Below are 24,011 nucleotides of genomic sequence, written 5' to 3' on the forward strand. Positions count from 1 at the left end.
CTCGCATTGCAACTGAACCAGCTACTCTACTGTTCTCATGACTTCCATGTTGGTTCGAAAGCGGTCGGTTCTCATGGTAATCAACTGGCATTGGATGCGACCGATCGTGGCCAGGAAGGACCCAACGGCCACTGGACCTCGTCCCCTGGAGCGGTTACATAGTACACACAGCGATTCGCTGGGTATCGACTACCTACATAGGGCAACGTCACGACCATGTATGTAACAACAGCTGCACACGGCGACTTTCGTAAGCGAGAGCAGGCGGGGACCCCTATCGAGTTCCCCGCGAGGGGCTTTGAGAAACACCAGTTGATTCCAAGGGTCTTCCGTCGTCTGATGTCCCCTCTCGCTGTCTCGGGTCACACGAAGCAACTTTGTTACTGAGCCAAGTCTGCAACTCAAACCAGTGTGACGACTCGCAAACGCTCGGACAGTCTACGAACCGCGAGTCGCAGCCGAGCCCCTCTGGAGACCTTTGCTGACCTAAGGGGGCTGTGCAGCCCCAGTCCTGGCTGCCCGTTAGGTTAGCGTCACCACCTTTGCTCCATCCATCTGCGCCGAGCAAGCCCATGACGACCACTTTTGCTCGGATAAGCTTTTTCCAGATTCGCCCAAGCTTTCAAGATCCAGATGGCATTCTGGGCAGGACTTCGGAGTTATGTTGATGGCCCTTGTGTAACATGGGCAGTTGCCTCTCGTGTGTGATTAGGGAGGCAGCCCAGCGCTTCTCCAGCAAGATACCATGATCGGCCGTTCTCCCATCGGCTTGGCACTGATGACGGATGCAGTAATATCCCCGGGCTCTCTCCGTCGTGTAACTCGTATAAGTCTGCGTTTCCAACCGTCAGGCTGCAGTTCATTGGCATTGGAGTATGCACGGCGGTGTCGTGACGATAGTTATCAAGTACTTACCAGGTACGATACTCTCTAGTTCTGGTCATCAACACAAATAACAATGCCCGAACACGCTCAGCCAGGCTGGAAGCAACATCACTGTACTTATGCCTTATATTCCAAACAAATTGATATCTAACATGAAAAAGGAGCCTCAATGCTGCCCACAACGCTCCGTCAGAAAATGCAAAACAAGGCCTACCTTATCCACAGCGACGGAGGGAGTGTGTATCATGTGCCGCCATTTGCCGGTCCCAACAGTCCATAGAAACGCCGTGATGCCTCCTTCAATTAATTCATCCCATCAATGCGTCATGACCTTCCCCTTTTCATGGTTCTTATACGCCCCCTCCAGGGATTTTCATCTGTTCTCTCCGTCACACAGTAGACCCAGGGGCAAAGGATTCGAGCGAAGAGAGCAGCCGACTGTATAGACAATGGTCAACCGACCACAGCTTTTGCGCTCAGGCTCTCCAAAAAGCCCGGCAGGTCATCCTTCTGGACCTCGACGACGCAGTGCTCAAAGCTGTCGATCCGGACCCTTGCGTTGGTCTCGCTGATCACATCCTGGAACGCGCTGCCGAACTTGTTGAGGCCGTAGCCCTTCTTCCGCCGCTCATCCTCCTCGTCTTCCTCGTCCGAGTCCGAATCCGAGTCACTACCCTCGGACTCCGTCTCGTCGTCTTCTTCGTCGTCATCGTCATCGCTGTTGCGCTGAGCGCGCCTGGCAGCGCGTTTCTCCTCGCGGATCTTCTGTCTCGCCTCACGCTCCTTCTGTTTTGCTTCGCGGCGAGCGGCTTTCTCCTTGGCCCCCTCCCGGTTCAAGAATGCCAGGTCGGGTCCGCCTCCACCACCGGTGCCGACTACGACATAGACACCACGCTTCTCGTTCAGGCTAGCCACCACAAGCGGCGTGCCTCGACCGCCGTTGGAGAGCTTGCCTCTGTCGTCTCGCTCCTGTTCGGTAAGAGCCTCGCCGATCCACAAAGCCAGTTTCGTCAATGCAGACGGGTGGGTGAAGAGAGGGACGTCCGGGCCGTCCTTGATTACGCACATGCGGAAGGCATTGAGATGCTTGATCTGTCGCTTGCCGATAAGGGACGTGCCGGTGCGGAAAATGGCACGATGGAGATACTGTGCCGTCGGTAACCCAGACTTCAGTGCGTCAATGTCCTCCAGGGCATCATAAGCCTCCCAAAAGCGGGAGACCCATTCCTCTGTCTCCGCCAGGCCGTCGTCATCGACCATGTCTGAGGATTGCGAGAACGACTGGCTGGCCTGGAGACTACCGTCGTGGCTAACGTACGTGCTGTTCCGACCAACTTCGAGTAGAGCACCGATGACAACGCCAACGTCTTGGGCAGAAAGAGTCGCTCGCCATCCCCAGCTTCGGACAAAGCCCCAGCCATCCTTGGCTCCACCCCGGTCTCGACTATCAGTCTCGGCCCCGGGCACCATATCATCTAGATTGTAGAGGGAGGCATATTTTAGAAGTTTGGTGCGCAGCTCCTTCTTTAGCGTCATGTCCATATGCGTGTAGCTCTGCTTGCACTGAACCAGGCTGACACCCATCTTGGCGAGTAGTTTGTGCAAGCGCTTGAGGCCGCTTTCATTATATATGCGCAGTTTGGAGAAGAGGTAAGGCGAGTGAAGCATGCTGTCGTAGAGTGACCAATGCCGTATGAGTAGAAACCTTGGCTCCGGGGAGAGCCGAATGGAGGTATCCTCCGGGCTGCTTGCTGTGGTCGGTATTATGCCGGGGCCCTCAGTCTGAGAGACGCGGCCAGTCTGCGAAGTGAGTTCAGGCGGGTTCAGACGCCGCACCTCGTCGCGAAGAAGCTGCCGCAACCGGGCACCACGAACACCCATCCAGCCGGTGGCAGGCGTGTCGGAGCCCTTCACAGAGATTGCCAGGCCTCCCGACGAGCGGCCGTAGAGTTCCATTGAAGACACGCCTACAATGGTCAGCCACAGCAAATCGTTGTCTTCCCTTCCAAGCTCTGAAGCCAAGGAGTAGACCATAGCGGACACCGGTTCAGAGTAGGAGGCACCCCCTCTGTAGTAATTCCGAATAATACTCTCATTCTCCTGCTTCATCCTGATCAATTTTCTGCGCAGCGAGCGTGCCGATGGACCCTTAGGTGGCTGTGCAGCCGAAGGGGGATCTTCTGCGTCGTCCGATGTGATCAGGTCGTCTCGGAGAGACACCAAGCCTCGTCGTGCTGGACGCGGAGATTCGGCAATCGGCGTCGACTGCAATGCGCGTTAGTTGCAGCGCCAGAATATTCTCCTAAACGACTTACAGAATTGCTCCTCCTCCTCTGCCTTGGCCGGTCATCCTCTTCGTCACTACTCTCCTCGTCGCGGTCGCCCCAGGACTTTCTCTTTTGTCCGGGCTTCGGTGCTGGTTCTTCTTCGCCGTCTGACTCCGAGTCGCTATCGCCGTAGAGCTCGACGCCATCATCGTCAATGTCCGGCATGTCCACCAAGGCGAGATACGCGTCCCGTTCAGCATTCAGACCTTCTGCAATATCCCCGTCGTCAAAGACGACGATGCCGCCCTTGCCAGGGCGGTAGGAGCGTTCTATACGCCCCGACGCGACGCCTTCTGGAGCGCGCCCTTGGTAGCTGGTTAGACCTTCGGCCTCAGGCTCGAGTGGGTAGCCGCCGAAAACGTTGCTCAGATTCCACGGGCGATGGGCGTCGAGAACCCAGACTTCTACACCGCCAAAGCTAGACTCTTCGCCTTCGACTTCGAGGCCCAGGATGGTGCCCATGTCGACCATGCCGCCTACGCCCAGACAGATGACAACGCCGCCGTTGCCACCACGCGTCTCCATCATGGGAGCGACCAAGTCCTGGCCGGCGCGTTCGAGGTCGCCATATCCGGCCACGGGATGTATCTTGTGGGGTATGTAGTCATGCTTGAGCAGGCGGGTCAGGATGCGGCAGGCGCAGAGAGAGTCGGGCTCGAGGGCGACGAGGACCAGCACGGGCGGCGAGAGCGGATGCCGCGTGTTCTGCAGGTGGGCGTAGAGTTTCGAGATCAATTCGCGTGGCAGATACATGTTCGGTTGTATCTGGACGCGTCGTCGAGGACTACAGGAATCGATACATGGGATCTGCGGGTTCGGGTGGTCGTATATCGATTCTCGGGCGGGAAGCACTTAAACCGCGGCGAAGAGGCAGACGCGCGCGTGTGGACGTGATGTCTGTCGCTTCTCGAGTATAGGATGCAGTGTAAGAACTGGACAGGCTTTGCCAGTGTTAAAAGCAAGCAACAGAATACCAATTGCACACGACGACAGACTGGTCGCGATATCAATGCTGTGCAAAGTCCCAGAGGCGTGGCAGAGTTCTGTTAGTGCACGTCCAGCTGGGCGTCGGTGTTTATGGCGAGACGCGGTTTCCCACTGGCAGAGACGCGACTTGGGTAGGTACCAAGGTACCAAGGTACGCCGGCCAAAGTGCCCAGGTACTTCCTCAGAGCTACCGTGCTCTGGTGCGCCAATCAGATCACTCGGACGAGCCGCTGACCGTGGCGGGCCCTCCCGTGCTTTGGGCGCTGTTCAGCCACACACCCGGACACCAACGCCGCCAATGCCAGCTGAGCAGCTACTGTACGGTCTGCCACATTGCTGCGGGGCAGGCACTGAACACAGTGCATCCGACCCACAGGTACCTCATACCTTTTACTGTATTGCCTGTTCACGGCTTACAACAAACCAACTCCAATGCTGGGGAGATTCCCAAACTCGACATGTAATACCGCCCCAAGTCATCATAGCTTCGCTCATCGCGTCATGTGATCACTTGAACCTGTACTGAAAATCACATAGCAGGTCAGATGAAACACGCTCTGGGGATTATCCCCACCGGAGAATGAATCAACTCTACCACTGTCTCCAGCGCTCCTCATGCATCCATACTTCTTTGGCCCTTCGTGATGATCGACCGAGACACGCGCAGCATTGTAAATACAATTATGGGCTCGGACTGCGAATATATAATTTTCACGGTAGAATCCACCATGCTATCCTAGCAAAATGCTCCAGGAGTCGTGCATGTACGCCATCTATCCTTCCAGAACCGCCAGCCGACAAAGGAAAGGGCACAAGTGCCCAAGGGCAGAACAGGGTCATATCATACTCCTTTATCCCCATAATACAACGACATTCTGACGGAAAAGGTAAAGCATGCCATGGCCATCAAGGAACCATTCAACTCAAGTATCGCTTTGTATCATTGCTGCAACGACTGCCTCTAAAACAGAGGGCGGCAGATAGAGACCCCAAAGTATAATCGGTCACGCGTATAGCATCCAGCATTTTTACTTCTCAGTCATGTCGTTCAGGCCGACTCACAGCGAGCCGCGCACCGTGAGAAGTGCACAGGTAGTGAGCAATGGCTTCACTTCAGGGGTCGTGAAACCCGAGGACTATGTTATTCCCCCCAAAGCGCAATCTGCTCTGAAGGCACTCGATCTCTTACAGGCAAGTCTGCCCCAGTAGCCATTGCAAATATGAACACTTAATAGGCCGACCTTGGGCGGAACTAGTCGCTAATCTCCAGCCTTGCAGTTGAGCCCCATCACGCCGGTTCATTCCACGGCCATAGACACTGTAATGAACTTCCACTTGAGGTATATGGCAGACGCTGCCAGGAAACAAGTCAACTACATCTCACTAGACGAGATGCCTATAGGGCTTTGGAATGAGCAGGAAAAAGGGGAAGAAGGAGAAAGACGTTTCGAACAGCTCATGAGGTACCTCCTAGCCGAGAACCCTAACCTCTTCTACCGCATCAAATCGAATGCCTGGACCATATGGCCCATCAACACGGGGAACCACTGGATGGTCATCATCCTGCGCATGGCATCGAACTTCCGTAAGAAGGGATCACAGACGGTAGCGGCCGCCGCCATCCTCGAACCCGGACACGGGCTGAACTGGATCAAAGACGTGTGGCGCAGGGTGCGGAGGCTCCTCTCGTGCGCAGGATTCACGGTGCGTATCCAGGCGAGGCGGGATGTGTGGTTTCCGGCCCAGCGGGATCACTTCTCCTGCGGCTTAAGGGCGGTCGACCTCATGCGGGTATTCCTACAGCGCATCGAGTCGGCACTGCTCCTGGGCAACGGCGACGAGCACGTGTGGGAGAACTTTAGCGGCAACCTGCAGCCCGACAAGGTGCGCGCGCTGATGATCGGAATCTGCGCCGTCGAGGCCATGCGCTTCATCCACTGCGGCTCCGCGCGCACCCGGGTTGGCCTGCTCCCGTGTTTGAAGGTCCGTGGCTTTATCGACTTCCACACCAACGCCGACAAAGTGCACAGGCCGATGCTGGAACCGTACCAGGAACCGCCTCCTCCTGGCGGTAGCAGGACGAAGCGCGAGGCGCCTGTTGCCATAGAAAAGAATCCCTTGCTGGAGCAGATCGAAGATGAACTGGCTCGCCAAAAAGAGGCCGAGGGCCGGCCGCGCAAAAAGCCGCGGAGGGGTGATGGACCTGTCAGTATGAGGACGAGGAGCAAGTCGAAGAGGTCGGAGTTGGTACGGGAGTTCGGTTGATTTCGTTATGTAGTAACATCTCTTATCTTGGGGAGGCAAGTGCGATATGCTGCCATATATGTGTCCTATTTCAACTGTATCCTAGCAATATTCTGACTGTGGTCTGCTGTACATAATGTTAACTTCCTTTTCATTGCTCAGGCTGAGTTTCATTAAGGGGTCCGTAAAACCAATGACACATGTTATTCGCTATTCTGTTGAACTGTCAACAGAATAGCATCGAGTTACCAACAATAGCCTGTGAGCCTCCAGGAATTCCACTAATGGCACAGCCCCATTCTAAGGACGTAGAGCAAGTCGGGCAGGTGATCGAAGGGATATCGACTTTTACTGCGGGACTTCATGTTTCTGAAACGAACGGTAGTTGAAAGGGGCGTCGCCGGCATAGCAGAATCCCATTCCTCGACTAGTGTCACACGGATGTGGTATCTAGATCTTCGTAGCAACAACTCGGCGTTTGACGAAAGTGAGCCGGACAGTATTCATGGAAGGGCCAATGTTAGCTGCCACCTGGGCGAACTTCCCATGACTGGGTGCAAGCTGGCTTCTGATGCTCGTTGAGTCGGTCTGAGAGGTCCTTGAAGACGGCCCCCATGCTCCAAGTCGACATCAGCTGTGATGATCTTGTAAGAACCCAGACTTATTGATAGTCGCGGCCGATATCTCTATTTCCGATCATCTTGAGGCTGAGCCCGTGATGTCGTCTTAAGTTATTTTACAGTGATTCCTGCTGCTTCGAAATGCACTTGTCATGACTTGATCTGAGGTCCTGTTTGAGGTGAAGATAGACCAAGGGGTCAACTGTACATTTCGAACTCGATGACTCTCCACTTCATGTTGTGAACCGAATGTGGTTGGCTGCAATCTTTCCCTCTCATGACGAGAGCGGTCTTGTAGAAACTCAATATTCAGGGTTTACATTCGCACGACTTGTGAAATACTCGCTATCTACCTAGGTAATCGTGTATGTGACTCATATTCGCCCAACTGTTGTCTATCTGACTATCATAAACTCCTCCACATGCTAGACTTTTGTACATATTTTTGGTATAGTGCTTACTGAAAATGTGAAACTTGACTTACGTGTTTACAGCCCTGCCTTAATGTGTAATGGGGTATCCTAATCGTCAAATACGTGTTCATGTGCAGTTTAGTCTCCCCAGCTGATGATCTTACAATCGAACAAAAATTTCATGCCCTGAAGTGGGTAGTACATCACTCAGTCCTGCAACCTTTACTGCCAGTATGGTGCTGCGGCGGGATCCATGGGAATCGGGGCCACTGGTGCCGGTGGATGCATCCCACTGTATTGCTGCATCAGGAAGGACCAGTCCACTTCACCGCCGAAGTTGACATCGGCAAACGCTCCAGCATACTGTCTGTTGATATCCATACCCGGGATACCACCCCAGACGTTACCACTGCCGTCGTAGGGCTGCATGTTCGGTGTTTGGGCATTGAGTTCGGCCTCTGGGGACGAGAAACTCCTCGGCGTCATCAGTGGTGTGGGTGGCTCGGGCGATTTGCTCTTGTCTCGAAGGCCCAGCCGGGCTACCAACTGTCTCATGCCTGTGATGACGGGAGGGGCGGCAAGGGTCCTCCCTTGCTGTGCCTCGTACGCCTCACGAGCAGCCCATGCTTTCACAAAAAGCTGGCTGAACCCAATGTGCATTGGGCTTCGCATCGTCTTCGTCATGCCTCGGGCTTCATGATTCTCGAAGATCGTCTGCCACCCTCGTTCACATAGCTCGCCGGATACCCTAGTACGCAGATCTTTGATGAGGGCCACATAACCTGGGAACGGGAAGTGCATCAAGGTAAACCAATGGAATCCTTTCAGCCCCTCGTTGGTCTGAATCATGGTATCGTACTCTACCATCTTGATCGCTTCAATGAAGAGGTTGTCGTTGTCCTCAGAAGATATTGGTTGAGGGGTCGTCAGGGCCACCCTGAAGAACCCGGAGAGAATCTTCAATTTGCAGATGTATTCCCGGGTCATCGTCAGGGTGAAGTAATGGAGCGGAATCTTTGGGTCGCAGTACTTCAGGTATGTGTCTTCCAAGTGCGTGGAAAACCGTTCGATATAGTTCACCATGCGGTGATCCGCTACGTTCGGTACTTGGCCAACATGGTCGGCCATTACGGCCTTCATCTTATCGCTGCCAGGCGCCTTGGCAAATTCGAGTCTGGTAAGCGAAAACATCATCTCGGTCGCCCCGATGTGTGCGTTAGGCGGCTCTTTCGCATGGAGGCTTAGGTCAGCGTCGTTGATGTTAAGCGGAAGCTTGCAATCCCCTCCGTTGGATATGGCCGTGATGGTCGAGCCGGTCATCTCCCCTATCCGCCGATCGAATCCTGCTAGTGTCCACCACAGCCTCCTTCGTTCCTCCACTTCAAATGGTGACAAGTTGAACTGTGCGCCATCCCGATGAAGACCCATGCGGTATGCCAGGCGGACAGCCATCCCTGTGAGACAAAATAGTGACCGGGGGTCCATATAATGCCGGATACCCAGCTTTTGACCTTGTTAGGCTGAAATCGTGAAGACGGGTAGAGTATGGATCACTCACAAGGTACAACAGAAACGCTTGGAGAAGCGTCAGATCTGGGTTTCGCATGAAGCCCGCGTTAATGAGGGCCTGTTGGCAAGCGACATAGTACCGCTGCAACAATAATGGTCTCTCCTCATTGAACAGGAGACGTACATCATCATCTTTCATGGACGTCACAGCCATGAAGTAGATGGAGAACATGAGCGCCTCGAGGCTCTTGGACACCTTGTCGATGTTGGCCGTCGCCTCGATAATGCGCTCCTGGAGGGTAGGAGTGTGTGTAATTTTGAGCAGGGGGTTGACGTTGTTGAGGTAGGTTTGCCATAGTTGAATGATTTGGATGGCAGAGGGGTGCTGATCAGTTACGCTCTCTGAGCCCCCTCCGATGATGAACGGGAATCCGTCCGAGTTGTCGAACATCTTGTCATAAGCCTGGTTAATGCTGGACCCTATATCATCCTCATCGGACGAGTCCTTCAGTATGTCCTCTGTCATGCGAAACTGTGGCACGCTATCATCAGTATAAGCCGGCCAAATGCGGCAAAGGGGCCGAAAGACGAACCTCCTTTTGGAAAGGAAACCACTTGAAGGTTCTGCGAGTTTGGTTCGATTAGCATCCCATATATGGGACGAACTTGGGGGAGACAACTGACTTGGGCACTGCTGGAGTTTCCCCAGGAGCAGATATCAAGTCGGGGTTCAGGGGGTCGGCGGACGTCTGCCTGGCCCTGACGAGGTCCGTATCCAACTCATCCCCCTCATGGACGGTGCCAGGGTCGATGACCTTGATGTCAGGTCCGAGACTTTCGAATTCAATGCCATTTTGGGCGAGTAGGGCCTCATATTTCCTCAAGCGAGCGACCAGGTCTCGCTCGGATATCCGTTTCTTGCGCCTCCTTGGCGGCTGCGGGGGGATGACCCGGCACTCGACGCCCGCCTTTGCGCAATTGGAACAGGGCTTGTTCTTATCACATCGCACCTTTCGCTGCTGGCACAGGACACACGAGGTGCCGCGGGTCACCTTGATCACATTGGCCAGGTCCTGCGACGACGGCTGGCCGTGCGGGGCAGACGAGGAGCCAGGCGAGGTGCTTTGCCTATACGGATCACCGTCGGTGTGAATGCTGGACTCTGCCGTGTCCGACATGCTGAGGTGAGCAAAAGTGAAGGCGTCCCTGGGTGTCGGTCCCGAAAGGGTCTTAGGCGTGCACAGCAGACTGCGGACAGCACCAAAGGGTGATATGACGCCCCCGGGTCTGGGTCTGGTGCCGGTTCCGCGAAAGCAACAGGCCAATCCTCTCTCTGCACGCCCTGCGATAGTGGGCTGTCGCCGCGACGGGGCCTCGGGACCGAGGTCTACGTACGGGTCGTTCCCAGCAGCGACGGGCAGCTTCCTGCGATCGATGCCGGCGTGGGACAGACAACGTGTGTTGGTGCAAGAGCAGGACGGAGAGGCACACGGGAAAGTTGTGGCCGTCGAACAGAGAGGCACATGAATTCTATACTACGCGCCCAGCTGGACGGCTCCCGTCTTGCCCCCAAATAGTGGGACTCTCAATGATCCGTGTTTATCTCAAGGTGCATGAGCAGCGCCCTCAAAACCGCCCCCCCTTCTGCCATGGATGCGCTGCACAACACACTCGACCACTGCAGGTGGAGAACCCTTGCTCGAGGAGCGGGTTCTGCAGTGTGCTGCAGGGCTCTTCAGGGCTCTCAGGCTCTCCAAGGGCTGTACCGGGGCCCTACAAGGGCTCTGCCGGGCTTTACAGGGCTGAGGGCAGGATTGGAACCTGGAAAGGATGCCGCCTGCTGCCAGCCCAGGCCTGAGAGGTAAGCCAGAGGGAGGTGGCCACCGCCATTAGTCATGCAGATGGAGCGCGGCATCGCGGAGTCTTTGGCTCCGAGCACTGGGGCCCAGCCTTGCCGGCGCCCCTCCCAGGTCGCACCTCGGGACCGAACCTGAATTCTCGTGCCCGAGGCGGCCTGTAGAGCACCCGACGGCCCTAAGCCCAGACAGGCGTAGCGCGCCCTCGCTCACTGCGGACTGCCAAGCCCTGCCAGAGCTCGAGGTCTTGGCATTCGATGCTTTCCTCTTTCGGCTGCGAGAAAAGCAACTCGGTACCCGTGCAAGCCACTGTCGCCCGTGTAACCTGCCTGAGTCCCAGAGACCTCACTCCCACATGACTCCACGGTGATCTGACACCGGAACTCCCCCAACGATTAGCCTTCAGCAGTGAGCCACGGAATTCATCGTGCCAACGGTCCTGCTCCATTCGTCATGACACGGACGTTGGGAGGCTTACTTTCCGACGCCAAACATGCGACGATGGCTGCAGACGGTAAGCCAGATATCCACGTAGTGGCTAGTTAGCTCTGAAATAATGAGTGTACATAACTACGCTCGATAGTCTGTTCGTAGTTCCTCGTATGTCCCAGTGCTCTGTCCTGCTGCCAGTTGCGTATCCCTTGGAGCCTCGGTTTCCAAGTAAATAAAGCCACCGTCGCCCACCCGGGTCGAATGAGACACTCGTCGTGTTACACACTTGCCACTTTGAATCCCCTTGGCAATGTCCACGACATCCTCGATGACGGAGAAAAAGTCGCAGGCCACTGTCGAGCCGGCGGATAGAGACTCGACCAAAGATGTCGAGAAGCTGGACGGCGCGAAGCCTCCCTCGGAGGAGGATGAGGCAGAGGCGAACTTCCAGCCGAAATCCATGAAATTCTGGGCGACAATGGTCTCCATCTTCATGGCCCTGTTCCTCGTGGCCCTGGACCGGACAATTATTGGGACTGCCATTCCCCGGATCACCGTTGAGTTCCAGAGTCTGGGTGATATTGGGTGGTATGGCTCGGCTTATCAGCTGACGACCTCGGCGTGCCAACTGATGTTTGGAAGAATCTACAAATTCTACGATATCAAGAAGTGAGTAATGTGCGGATTCTCTTTATGCCGTCGTTGGGGATCCTAACACTATTCCAGGACCTTCTTTTTCTGCATTGCAATTTTTGAGATCGGATCTGCCGTGTGTGGCGCTGCGCCAAACTCGATCGCTTTCATACTCGGCCGCGCCATAGCCGGGCTTGGGTCCGCCGGTATCTTCTCGGGGGTGATGATGATAATGGTGCCGCTCATACCGTTGAGGAAAAGGCCAATGTTCCAAGGTATGGGTTCTCATTTGCGAAATGGAATGCGGAATTGCTGACCAGACATGTAAGGCTTCTTTGGTGCCATCTTCGGCATCGCCTCTGTAATGGGCCCCTTGATTGGCGGTGGTTTCACGGACAGTACTGTCTCATGGAGGTACGTAAAATTTCCGTCATCTGAGAGGAGGGTTACGTTCTAATACTCTACATAGGTGGTGCTTCTATGTCAATTTGCCGATCGGAGCGGTAGCCGTTGCCTGCCTCATCTTTACGCTAAAGTTACCAAAGACGAATCACGAAACCGTATCGATTTGGAAACAATTCGTTCGACTCGATCCTCTCGGCACATTCTTTTTTGTGCCAAGTGTCGTCAGTCTTTTGCTTGCGCTGCAATGGGGTGGGTCGACCTACGCCTGGAACAGCTCCCGTATCATCGCTCTACTGGTTGTTTTTGCTGTTTTGTGGCTCGCTTTCTGCGCTGTTCAGGTACTGAAGCCGGAGACGGCGACCGTGCCTCCCCGAATCATCACGCAAAGGACTGTCTTGGCGGCATCGATCTTCATGTTCTGCGTTGCTGGCAGTATGATGATGATCGTATTCTACCTGCCATTATGGTGTAAGTCACAATTCATACCTCAGGGATTGCAATTGAAGACCTGCGGATAGCTAACAGGATTTCATATATAGTCCAGGTAGTGCAAGGAGTGAGTGCTGTGAAGTCAGGCATATACACTATACCCATTGTCCTGAGTATGGTGGTTGCAAGTATAATGTCTGGTGGAGTAAGCACACTAGCCTGATCACCGTCTAGCATACAACTGACAGTAATCACTAGGTCACTCAGAAAATCGGATATTACGTGCCAGCCATGATCATCTCCCCCAGTCTCCTCGCCGTCGGGGAGGGTCTCATGAGTACCTTCAGTCCAGGAGAGAGCTCATCTCGATGGATCGGCTACCAGTTCCTTGCTGGGTTCGGCCTGGGCATCGGCATGCAATCAAGTGGGCTGGCGGTGCAAGCTGTCCTCGGCCGGCCTGATGTGCCAACCGGCGTGTCCATAATCTTTTTCATGCAGCAGCTGGGAGGGGCCATCTTCACGTCCGTGGGGCAGAACCTGCTGAGCACATACCTGGTCGACGAGCTATCGGGGGTCATACCCGGCGGTGACGCAGCGGGCATCGTCGGCAGCGGCGCCACGGATATCGTGTCAAAGGTCCCCGAGAACCTGCGCGACACGATTCTTCAGATCTACAACCATGCAATCACTCGCATCTTCCTCTGCGGCATGGGCGTCGCCCTCGTCGCTGCCGTTGCGGCGCTGTTTGTCGAGTGGAAGAACATCAAGAAGACGGGGCCGCGACGGGCACCTACACCTGCCGGCTCCGACAAAACCGCAACAGAATCGACGACGTCTGAAGAAGCTCCCAAGCCGGCTGACCAGACCGCTTCGCCGTCATCGGCCAGACAATCAACGGAGAAAACAAAGTCGGTGCCAGCTACTGACATAGCTAAAGGGAAGGAAGCGGAAGCTACACATTGATCAGGCTCCTTCCCACAATAATATATTCAAGTGAGGTTGTCCAGATGGGAGCAGCGTTAAAAAAAGCGAAAGTTTCTGCACTAATAGCATTAATCCGGAAGCATGGTTAGAAGAGGGATATTTACGCATACGATACCACTCAGTTAGTCAAGTAGAACATGTAGAACATGTAGAAAATCTATGCTCTTGAGATTTACTCTCAGTGTTCAAGCCATACAAGCGGCTTGCTTATGCTCCACCCGTACATGCCTTGTTCGCTTCGGTTCGCAAACAAATGGTCAACCGTGCAGCGAGCAATTCCCTCGCCAACTCACTTTTCTCTGTGGAGAACAGAGTCTCAGGATGTCGTCATGGATCCCGATGGACGGGGATGCCAAGCAAACCTCGGGAAACGTGGCTTCGCAACGAGGGCGTGCGGAAGACCGGTGCATGTCTCACGACTGAAAGCCTAATAAGTTATGCCAGATCTGCGGCCCCACGCTTCACGGTGCCGATATGCAGGGGCCCTACCTACATAGGCAGCGACGTACACAATACATAAGCTTTCCGGACCCTAAGCTCTCGACTTGAGCAAGCAAGAGGTTCTTGGCGGTAAAGCTTGGCAACGGTTATGCAGATGAGCTGAACTTAAACCAGTGCCTCGCGTACCAGTGGTGGGTTACTTGGTCCGAGGTTCGACGGATTCTGTTGTTACGACAACTGAGCAACCAAGCACTCCATCGTCCCCATTGAATCCCTCAGATTAGTCCACGAGAGCCTCAGGGGGAGTCCATTATATACCCGGCGAATCCATCATATACAACCTGGAGCAATTGGGCAGCGCAAGATGCTCGCAAGTAGTGCTACCATATATATTCACTATTTACTCGGTACATGAAGGTTACAGAGACACAGACCGGAGCACTGCTCTTGCAATCGTGATTTTCTCTTAGAATATATGGGCAGCCATGTTGGGTTGCGGTAAAATTTACCGCAACCCTTCAGCCCGAAGAATATACCACAGTAGACCGCCTTTGCGAACTATCCACATGATGACTTGAGGGAGAAATTAAGGAGGGCAAGGGGGGTATTCATCCATGTCAGCATGCCTTTGCTGATCAAACCAATCGTACACTGGAGCACGTGCTACTCTGCGAACGCCGCTGCAACATTACAAAACAGATGGTATAAACGCTGAACACCTTGCCATGAATGTACGAACCGAGAATGAATTCCTTTGGAAACGGAACGAGGGATCCTGGCCATGAGGACAAAGTGAGCCACTATAGTCTTTCAAGCCTATAGGCGGGCAGCAACGATCTCTTTTTCAAAGATGCGTACACCCCAAATATCGTAGAAGCATATCCTTTCAATGAGGTTGAGTTTGAGGTATGGCGTCTCGAAGTCATCATCAGTTGCGTCACCGTCCTCGCTCGAGCTGCCGTCCCAACCATCAGAGGGCAATATGGGAAAAGGGTCTAGTATGCTCGGTTCTGGAGCAACCCCCTTGCCCTTTCCCTTTTCCCTCTTGGGCAGCTTCGGAGCGTCTGATTTGCGGATGATGCGTTCTGCACGGTTATCATCGCCCATCGCAATCCACTCGAGTTGGAGTTCGGGGTAGTGTGAGACTGTATCGGCAATGAATCGGCGGATCTCGCGCATGACAGACAGACAGGTGTCGTCGTTCCTGAATGACACTATGTGCAGCGCTCGTAGTTTCACGAGCCCGGATAAGTACTGTAGGAAGGCATGAACAGCGCGGATGCCCATGACCACAGCTAGCTCCTCCAGAAGCTTTCCTCGTCTGCAGATCAACTGCATAGTCTTCTCATCCATATCCCAAGAGCCATCAGCCTCATTCTTGATGATTAAGCGCTTAATCGTTGGCATATGTTTCTTCAGTATAGCACGGCGAATTTGTTCCAATGTAACCTTAGTCTTTGGGGCAAAGCTTTCGGGCTTGTACTTGGGGCCACGCTCAAGCATAAAAAGCTCCTCGACGGTATCCAACTGTGAGACCAGATGCAGAAATGGCAGGGACACGTTGTCAGTGAAGATTTCACGTAGCGGAAGCGGGGAAATCTTGTTCTCCTTGGCCATCAATGTCCAGATTGTTGCTTGGTTACCAACATTCAGGAGCGTGACCCGAGTCAAGGTCCGGAGGTCGATGGCTCGACCAAGAACCGAAGCTTTTACGGGGATGAGGTAGAGACTTAGGGACTCAAGAGGAATTCCTCTTGTTTTCCTTACATACTCGCTCACGAGACGTCGCAATTCCCCACTGTCGACCGGCGCTTGCTGGATGGCATTTGCTTCGGCTTCCTCAAGCTCAGCTTCCGCTAGATTCAACTCGTGCTGAATAGCTTCATCCCAGACTTTATCCCTACGGTGACTCGTAGATTCAGGTCGCCTCTCAATTGGGTCAATCAAGTGCGCAAGGGTGTCGGCATCAACTGATATATCCTGCGATTCCATTATGAAGGTGTTAATATGTGATTGGACTTCCGAGTTCGGAGGATCTGGATGTGTCTTACCTTGGCAGCGGATACACTAGGCACTGCTGAGGGTACTTTAGACGGGCTCCCGTTTGCTGTCGAATTTGTTGCACTAGGGGTGAGAACTGTAGTGCTGGGAGGAAAGGGCTCATTCTTGGGCGCCACGTCTTCTTTAAGTTCTTCCTGAGGCTCGTCACCGAGTTGCTCCTCTGGCGCTGCCACGTCAATATCTTCGGGCTCTGTGTCGTCGTCGCCTTTTTTGGTGGCCTGATGCAGTCTAACTGTCTCACCTGCGGCTTGACAATCTGAGATTGGAAGTCCTGTTTCTGTGTTTGTGACTGGATTCCCAGATGCTGCTTCGACCCCAGAATCAGCGGAGGTCTCCGGTACAGTTTCTCGTTCGACATCTGCGATGTACATGTTTGCGGCCAGTGCAATCATGTCCAGGATATCCTTTTGGGAGTGTACGTCCAGAGATAGCTGTTGGGTGTTTTCAGCCAGGCGTTTTGAAACATCCTGGATTGCAACAAGAAACTTATTTTTGCGATCGCCCTGAGGTTGCTCGGAAGGATCGGGTTGTTTCTCACTCTGAGTCTGCATAGCCTTTCGCAGGGAATGATGCTCAACGTCGAAGATACGGCCCAGAACAGACTCCTGGGCCCGGCGTTCTTCCTGAGCTCGAAAAGCCTTTGCGGGACCGGTCCCGTCGTCGTAATTGGCGTTCATGGGCACGACCTGGAACTCATCGTCGTCATCGGACTCATTAGGATCTACATCGACGTTGGGTTTCCTAGCCTGCGATGCTAGATAATCCGAAAACGAGAGCCTCAGCTTTCGTAACGTGGAAGCTGAGTTGCGAACACATGTCTCGAGCTCGGAAATGAGGTCAAGATCCTCGATGTCCAAAACGGCGAGGCTCTCCAAGTCCCGGAAACCTGCGATCGTCGGTGGCTCCTGTGTTTCGCGCTGCTTTCTGGCAATCCTTGCTTTGGTTGGAGGCTTGAAAGTCGATGGGAGTGCAGCGACGGCAGATGGAGGAGCATAGGTGGTGAACTGGCCTGGGCCAATGGTGGAAGCGAACGGGCCCGACGGCAGCGGGCTGAAGAGGGATGGCTGGAAAGGATCGGCCACGTTATAGAAGTTCATGGGGGCGGTGGCAGCTCCGTTGCCAATGCTCGCTGTGGACTGGGCGGATGGTATGTTGGACCACTGTGTAGCGTTTGGGGGGCTTGCGGGCCCGCCAAAAGGGCAGCTGATGCTGTTGTAAGGGAGCGGCGGCGGAGGTTCATACAGAGAAGGACCGCTCTGCATGCGCACCTGTAGGTTCTTGAGAGATCGGATGTTGTGCAGGGCCTTGTAGACAGGGCGGCTGAGCTCGACACGGATGTTCCAGCGGAAGGTATCCAGAGACGTCGCCTTGCGGAGTGTGAGGAGCAGCAGCGTGTTCATAAACTTGCCACAGCTGACGCTGAAGAGATAGGGCTTGTAGGCGGTCTCACCCTTGTCGCCGGCGCTAAGAGTATCGAGGGAGAGATCACGAAGATGCTTGGCATAGTTGTACTCGCTGGTAACAAAGGTGTCGAGGCCGCCGGCCAGGCCGTCAAATGGCAGGTCGAAGCTCGGGTCATCCTCATCGGGGAACACGATGTGGAAGTTGCGATAAAGCTGCGCGGCGGCCAGCTCGTGGAATCGCTTGCAGACCAGAGAAAGGCATATCAGCTCGCACTGGGAGCACTGGTCGCCGGGTTAGAAGATGACGGCGAAGGGGGCTCTGTGTTGGGCGCCTACGTGGAAAAATATCTCCTTCTGGATCTCTTCAGGCAAGCCCAGGAAGCCGAGGCGGGCTGGGAGCGATGCCGGGCTCGCCGCCATTGCTGTGAGGCTGGCGAGGACAATGAAGCCGTCGCAAGAGAGAGGATGCAAGTAGAGGATGGGAGAAGGCTGGCTTAGAGATACATGGGCGCTGAGGAGGCGCTGAAAGTCCGAGAGCCGGCCGCGACACAAGACGAAGCGGCGAGCTGTCGATCGGGGCCAAAGCAGGGCCTACTGGTGCAGCCACGCGGGTGTCGTTGTCACGGTGTCGACGTCGATGTCGATGGCGATGTCGATGTTGATGTCGGTTGCGGGGCAGACAGGTACAGTACTCGAGCCGTACTCGAGCCGCTGGCTGACAACGGGTCCCGAGTGGAGTGGCGGGCTGGATAGCTGCGGTACCGTACCTAGTTAGGCGGCCCTTAGGGGATTTTGGTAACGAGATGGCGTCCGATTTACTAGAGCACCTTGGGGCTAGGCAGGCCAGTCCACCCATGGTGATGGACCGCACGGTTCGCCAGCCGCTCCGCAACAACCGTCAGCCATCACTTAGCTCCGAGCTACCCAGGTAGGGGTTTGGCAAGGGTCCATCCGCTGGGACCCTGGGAAGATGCCAAGCAGAACCAGAACCGCCGAGTATAGCTTGCTAGCTGGTGTAGCTCGTATGACGAGCTCGAGGATAGCATGTCTCCTGCTGCGCAAGAACGTTGTTCTCCGTTCTTCTTGGCCGAATTGAGCCGGCCTGTATTACCCGTCATAGTTTTCTCAATGCTATGTACCCATTGTTCCACGAGCGCTGCAAGTTCTCTACGGTAGCACGGAAATGCGGAAGACCAACCGCCCTCATACGGACCACGGACGAAATCGCCTATCTACAGTAGAATCTAACCGTGTTATTCTGAAATAAGCAGCATTCTCAGGCCCGAAGACGAAGCCCGCAATGAATCAGCAATTGCATTCGTACGGCGCAGATCAAAACATGGAAGAGCAAGCCATGCATCGGGGAGCCTTGTTCGTCCTTGGGCGGCAGCACCATCCAAGTCAGTTCAGAGCCTTCTGCCGTGCTACACCAGTCGCGAGTCCCTTAGCACGGGGCGGTGATTACAGCACACCAGAAATAGTCTTGAACATGGACCGCAATGGTCCATGCATGCGTGCGCGCAGAAATCTATACTACTCTGACGGCATATGGAACAATGGCGTGGACAACCAAGCCCTTCAAGCCCTTCTGCTGTTTGTTCTCGAACGTTGAGAGACTCCCCCAATGAGGCGCTAACGTAGGCCAGTGGGTTCGGATTCTAAAGTTAGCGAAGGGGCTGAAGGATCGCCCCCCCGGGCGCCCCTGGGCTCCCCACTCGGCAGGGCTGTGCCGCTTAGCGGGGTCGCATCCCAGAGGTCGCCTGGTCGGGTGTCGGGTGTCGTGGTGTGAATCAGATCGTTGGACTGATAAACACGACCGGCGCAAATCTCCGTCATTCGCAAGGCGGCTGTGCCACTTAATGTTTGCTTCTCTCGTCCATGTTGAACCCTCGGGCCCGATCGTTTCTTTTCCTGTCCGCTCTTGTCGTCGCCGAGTTGACCGCTTGCTCACTCACTGGCCTGCGTCTACCATTTTTGATAAATCCTCCCATCGTGCTGCAGTCCAAGCTGGGCATCCAGTAGTGACCAGCGCTTTCGTTCTAAAATTACATTTGCGCCGTCAGATACACGTCCAAGACCGCATCCATCCACGTTCGAAGACGATCTCCCTCCCCGGAGCCGAAGGACTCTCGCCATGGCAGAAGTAGAGGAGCCGCAGTACGCCAGTCTGAAGGAGCGCATAGCTGCTCTCAACCAGCAGAAGAACTTCAGCAGTAGTGGGGATGGCCCCAAGAAACGCCCCCCTCCACCGCCGCCCCCGGGCAGGCCCAAGTCCGAGGTCCAGGTTCCAATGGTCAATGGAAACGGGGCGGCTCCGGCCCTGCCACGGCGCACCACGGCAACGGAACCGATACTCGAGGCCCCAGATATCGTCCCCGGACGCCGTGCGCCGCCGCCTCTGCCAGGCCGGACGAATACAAACAGTTCGCTGCCCTCTCCTGCCCTGCCCACGAGACGCCCATCATCACAGACCCTAGGTACGCGGAGAGGCTCTAATGCCTCCGACGTGTCGCATATTTCCGCCATCTCCAACCTCTCCTTGCAGCCCATATCCTCTCACACGAGCGCCACATCCACCGAGACCCAGTCGACGCGCAAACTGCCCCCCACCTTGGATCAGGCCAAGCTGCCTCCCCTTCCACCGACGAAAAGGGAGAGAGAAGCACAAGCAGCCAGGGAAGCCGAGTCAGCTACATCTATAGCCCCCGTCCGAGCCATCAAGTCAGCCCCGATAGTACCTCAAGTGAAGGAAACGCAGCGTCCTGGACTCCCTCCTAGACTGCCGTCCAGGCCGGCCAAATCTCCGTCCATCCCTCAGCAGAATGAAGGGCCCTCCTTGCCGGCTCGCCGGCTACCACCGCCGCCATCAGCTGGTTTCACAGGGCCTGGTTCTTACACTCCACCCACGCCACGGAGGCCCGAAGCAAGGCCCGAAGCACCGCCTCCTGTCCCCCTCAGCTCGCGTCCGACCACGGCTCAGATCAGTGCAGTGACGGTCCGCGCTGCAAGCAATAGCGTCATTACGTGTCTGGTTTGCCGTGACTTCTCGCGGCCTGACACGATAGCGTCGCAGTTCCCGAATCACTCGCTTCCTCGCAGTGACCCTGTTGGATATCTGGCAAATGTTCTTTGTGCATCCTTTCCCTCACATACCGACAAGGCACGCGCCATCTTTACGTGGTGTCATCACAATATTGCCTACAATGTCGAAGAGTTCTTCGGCAAATGCATCAAGAACCGCAGCGTTGAGGAGACAATCTTCCACGGCAAGGCCGTCTGTCAGGGCTACGCTGAGGTCTATCAAGCGATTGCACGGCGGGCTGGCCTTGAATGTGTTGTAATTGGGGGTCATGGCAAAGGATACGGCCACAATCCGTTGCAAAAGGGCCAAGCACCTCCTCCTCGGGACCCTACGGGCCATGCTTGGAATGCCGTCCGCATCGACAACGGGGAGTGGAAGCTGCTGGACGCTTGTTGGGGAGCCGGCGCCCTCATGAATGGACAGTATCACCAGGGTTTCAATGCCTCAATGTTCTACATGTCCAACGACATGTTTGGTCTGAAGCATTTCCCCTCAGACTCGAGACACTTTTACCGCAGCGATGGCCGTATTCCCACGTGGGACGAGTATATGATCGGCCCTACCAATGGTGAGAAAGCCGCCTGGTATGGCAATGGAACGAAAGAAGGCATTTCCGAATTCACATTCATGCCGGCCGAGAAGCATCTTTCAGTCAACAGCAATCAGGTCATTCGATTCCAATTCGGAAAGATTTGCGAGCATTGGGATGGTACCAAGCATGGGAAGGGTAAGAATTATTTGCTCGTACTTTGTACCAAAGGTCGCGATGGTAGGAAGGACGAAAATATCCCACTAGAACACGATGGGTTCTGGTGGTGGCTTGATATCAACTCCGTCGACCTTGGAGCTCCTGGGCAACAAGTCAAGCTTGGTGCCATCACCACATGGGGCGATAACAAGAACCCTAGAGGCCTCACGAAGCAGGAATATTACCAAGGGCTTGGGAAAGTGGGCTGGTCTATGGAGTTCTATACCATTTGGGAGCTGGTCCCGTAAGGGGGGGCCTAGCGGAGATTAGGTAATCATTAATGAATGTCACGAGTACATAACGCCCACGGCTTATCTCACGCTCTTCTCATGATTATGCTGAGAAGGGGGCTGTCCAGACGTCCCTGATAATATCAGATGACTTTGTGGTGAGGATGCGACACGTGCCGGGTTGGAATGCTGTCGGAATTCCGTAACGGCATCCCAGAAAGCTTAAACATGCTCCTCGCGCCCTGACTCCCGAGTCGACCACAACAACAATGTGATGGATGTCAATTCGTATCAAAGGACCAATCATTGCAGAATTATACCAAAAACAAAGGCTATACTCGCCCTTTGTAATCACCAACATGCCTTACTTGGGGGACCCCCCGGCTCACAGCATAGGCGGGCAATCCCTGGATTCCAGTATTGACTGCCAATGGGCTCTTGTATTTGATAGTCTTGGGAAGATGACAGACGAAATAGGCACACCGAACTTACCAAACCACCGAAACCCCTTCTTGGAAGCATCAGCGCCTTTGGTATCTCCCCCTATGACCTCCGAGCCCAGTAGTCCAGACGACTACGGCACAAGTCTAGACAGGGGCTATGACACAGGCGACGACTACTACAACCCGCCCGAGTTCTGGCTTCCTCGCATTCGGTTACTGTGCCAAGTCCTGTGGCCGTCGGCTGCGCACGAAGAAACCGCAATTGCGTTCATCGCCGACGGGGAGAACAACAAGGTCTTTGCGCTGACCATCGCGGAACCGGAGGACCAGCACGTCGGACGGCGCGAGTACGTCCTTCGCCTCCCCGAGCTCGAGCACGACGTGCTGCAGGTAGTCGGCGTCTCGCGGTACCTCACGAGGCAGTTGCTCTCAGGTTCCGAGGACTCCTTGGCGCTGGTGTCCAAGATACCCCAAGTGGTTCGGTGGGACCACACTCGCAATAATGCACTGCAGTATCCCTACATCATCGCCAATCGCATGCCGGGAATCAACCTGGAAACATGCTGGGACCGTTTGGGCTGGGGGCAGAGGGTATCGGTCGCGAGGGAGATAAGCCACGTCTATTCGCAGTTGCGGAGTTTGCGAAGCCCGGTTGCTGGTAGAATTCAAGTCTCGTGTGCTGCTGAGTCCATCGAGGAGCCTGTCGAACGCCCGGAGAAGCTCGTAGAGGTCAAGCCATTTGATGAAACCGGGTGTCAGGGGGTCTCATGCGTCAATGGCTTCAGTAATATTGAAGACACTACACTGCATCATCCAAGCCATGCTCGGGCGGAATCATCCTCAGGCGAGGTGGTGATCGCCGCTGTCCGGCGGCGCTTCGAGGAGCTCTACCATGGAAGCAGCGACGCATCAACGCGGTCCACTGTCGCCAGCAGCTATGAACGTCTGCTCGCCGTTGTGGAGGACATGCATGGCAGGGGTGTCTTTGACGACGAGGACGGGATCTACTGCCTTGCCCACCTAAACATTCAGCCAAATAATATCTTGATCGATATCGGTGACGGATCCCAACCAAGAATCACAGGGATTTTGGGCTGGGGCGCTCCTGTCTTTGGGCCTAGTTTCCTGGCAGCGGAGCCACCGGAGTGGTTGTGGTCGGAAGCGCGGTCTGCAGAAAGAGCACCCGAAAACCGCCACATCGCTCCTCAGATACGGGGTCAAGTTCAGGGGAGTGACATGCTGACCGGTAACTCCCGGATTCGAAGAGCATTCGAGGACGTCGTAGGGTCTGGGTGGGTACGGCAGGCGTACTCGCCCGAGAGTGCGATCGCAAGGCGGATATTGATATTATGTACTGCGGATAAATGGGGAGCAGGACAATGGAACGAGTTGGAGGATATATTTCGGGCATGGGAGGGCACTTTTGAGTGAAAGCATTAAACATCCTACGTATTGGCGGGTTGGTCGGAGTTGGTCAAATACGGGATGTTATAGATGCTGGCTGTACGATAGTATGCCTTTCGATTCCGATCAACGAAACTCCAACACTGGCTTAGATTTTTTGCCAGTAACGAATAGTACATAGCACAGAACAGCTCCCTGAAGAACAAGTATGCATATATGGCGGGTTACCTGGCACTTCAAATACCCTGACCCAAGGACAGCAGTCCTTCGTCACCCTCCTCGAAAAAGATACGTCTGCAAAAGACAAAAAACATACAACACCGGGTATTCGCTGATGGTCACCCACCCAGCTACTAATCCGGCCCTTGCCAGTTTATCTTTAGGAGAGCAGACGGGATCCTGAGTTCTCTAGCAGGTATGGTCGTATGTGCTAGGTTCTCCAGCTATCTAGGTACTTCATCAAGCCTCAAGCTTC

The 24,011-nt window shown here is 54.8% G+C and overlaps 7 protein-coding genes across 7 annotated transcripts; 4 read left to right on the forward strand and 3 right to left on the reverse strand.

The window, feature by feature from the left end:
* Positions 1 to 1,338: 1,338 nt before the first annotated feature.
* JN550_001003 (uncharacterized protein) lies at positions 1,339 to 3,965 on the reverse strand (the record flags this gene model as incomplete). Its single annotated transcript, XM_049308247.1, has 2 exons — positions 1,339 to 3,150; positions 3,201 to 3,965. The coding sequence occupies 2 exons, from the start codon at positions 3,963 to 3,965 to the stop codon at positions 1,339 to 1,341; spliced, it is 2,577 nt and encodes an 858-aa protein (XP_049176909.1).
* Positions 3,966 to 5,522: 1,557 nt separating this feature from the next.
* On the forward strand, positions 5,523 to 6,464 carry JN550_001004 (uncharacterized protein; the record flags this gene model as incomplete). Its single annotated transcript, XM_049308259.1, has 1 exon — positions 5,523 to 6,464. One exon carries the CDS (start codon positions 5,523 to 5,525, stop codon positions 6,462 to 6,464), a length of 942 nt encoding a protein of 313 aa, XP_049176910.1.
* A 1,234-nt stretch (positions 6,465 to 7,698) lies between these two features.
* JN550_001005 (uncharacterized protein) lies at positions 7,699 to 10,900 on the reverse strand (the record flags this gene model as incomplete). The annotated part of the gene is made up of 5 exons (XM_049308270.1): positions 7,699 to 8,979; positions 9,035 to 9,517; positions 9,579 to 9,609; positions 9,670 to 10,410; positions 10,752 to 10,900. The coding sequence occupies 5 exons, from the start codon at positions 10,898 to 10,900 to the stop codon at positions 7,699 to 7,701; spliced, it is 2,685 nt and encodes an 894-aa protein (XP_049176911.1).
* A 683-nt stretch (positions 10,901 to 11,583) lies between these two features.
* JN550_001006 (uncharacterized protein) lies at positions 11,584 to 13,703 on the forward strand (the record flags this gene model as incomplete). Its single annotated transcript, XM_049308281.1, has 6 exons — positions 11,584 to 11,942; positions 12,000 to 12,181; positions 12,236 to 12,320; positions 12,376 to 12,779; positions 12,851 to 12,945; positions 12,999 to 13,703. The coding sequence occupies 6 exons, from the start codon at positions 11,584 to 11,586 to the stop codon at positions 13,701 to 13,703; spliced, it is 1,830 nt and encodes a 609-aa protein (XP_049176912.1).
* Positions 13,704 to 14,981: 1,278 nt separating this feature from the next.
* JN550_001007 (uncharacterized protein) lies at positions 14,982 to 18,049 on the reverse strand (the record flags this gene model as incomplete). Its single annotated transcript, XM_049308291.1, has 3 exons — positions 14,982 to 16,145; positions 16,217 to 17,911; positions 17,966 to 18,049. 3 exons carry the CDS (start codon positions 18,047 to 18,049, stop codon positions 14,982 to 14,984), a joined length of 2,943 nt encoding a protein of 980 aa, XP_049176913.1.
* A 1,714-nt stretch (positions 18,050 to 19,763) lies between these two features.
* On the forward strand, positions 19,764 to 21,707 carry JN550_001008 (uncharacterized protein; the record flags this gene model as incomplete). Its single annotated transcript, XM_049308302.1, has 1 exon — positions 19,764 to 21,707. The coding sequence occupies one exon, from the start codon at positions 19,764 to 19,766 to the stop codon at positions 21,705 to 21,707; it is 1,944 nt and encodes a 647-aa protein (XP_049176914.1).
* A 527-nt stretch (positions 21,708 to 22,234) lies between these two features.
* Positions 22,235 to 23,563, forward strand: JN550_001009 (uncharacterized protein; the record flags this gene model as incomplete). Its single annotated transcript, XM_049308313.1, has 1 exon — positions 22,235 to 23,563. One exon carries the CDS (start codon positions 22,235 to 22,237, stop codon positions 23,561 to 23,563), a length of 1,329 nt encoding a protein of 442 aa, XP_049176915.1.
* Between the last annotated feature and the right edge of the window lie 448 nt (positions 23,564 to 24,011).

This window comes from Neoarthrinium moseri (genome assembly GCF_022829205.1).
Source record: "Neoarthrinium moseri strain CBS 164.80 chromosome Unknown scaffold2_Wmoseri_CBS_16480, whole genome shotgun sequence".
NCBI lineage: Eukaryota > Fungi > Ascomycota > Sordariomycetes > Amphisphaeriales > Apiosporaceae > Neoarthrinium > Neoarthrinium moseri.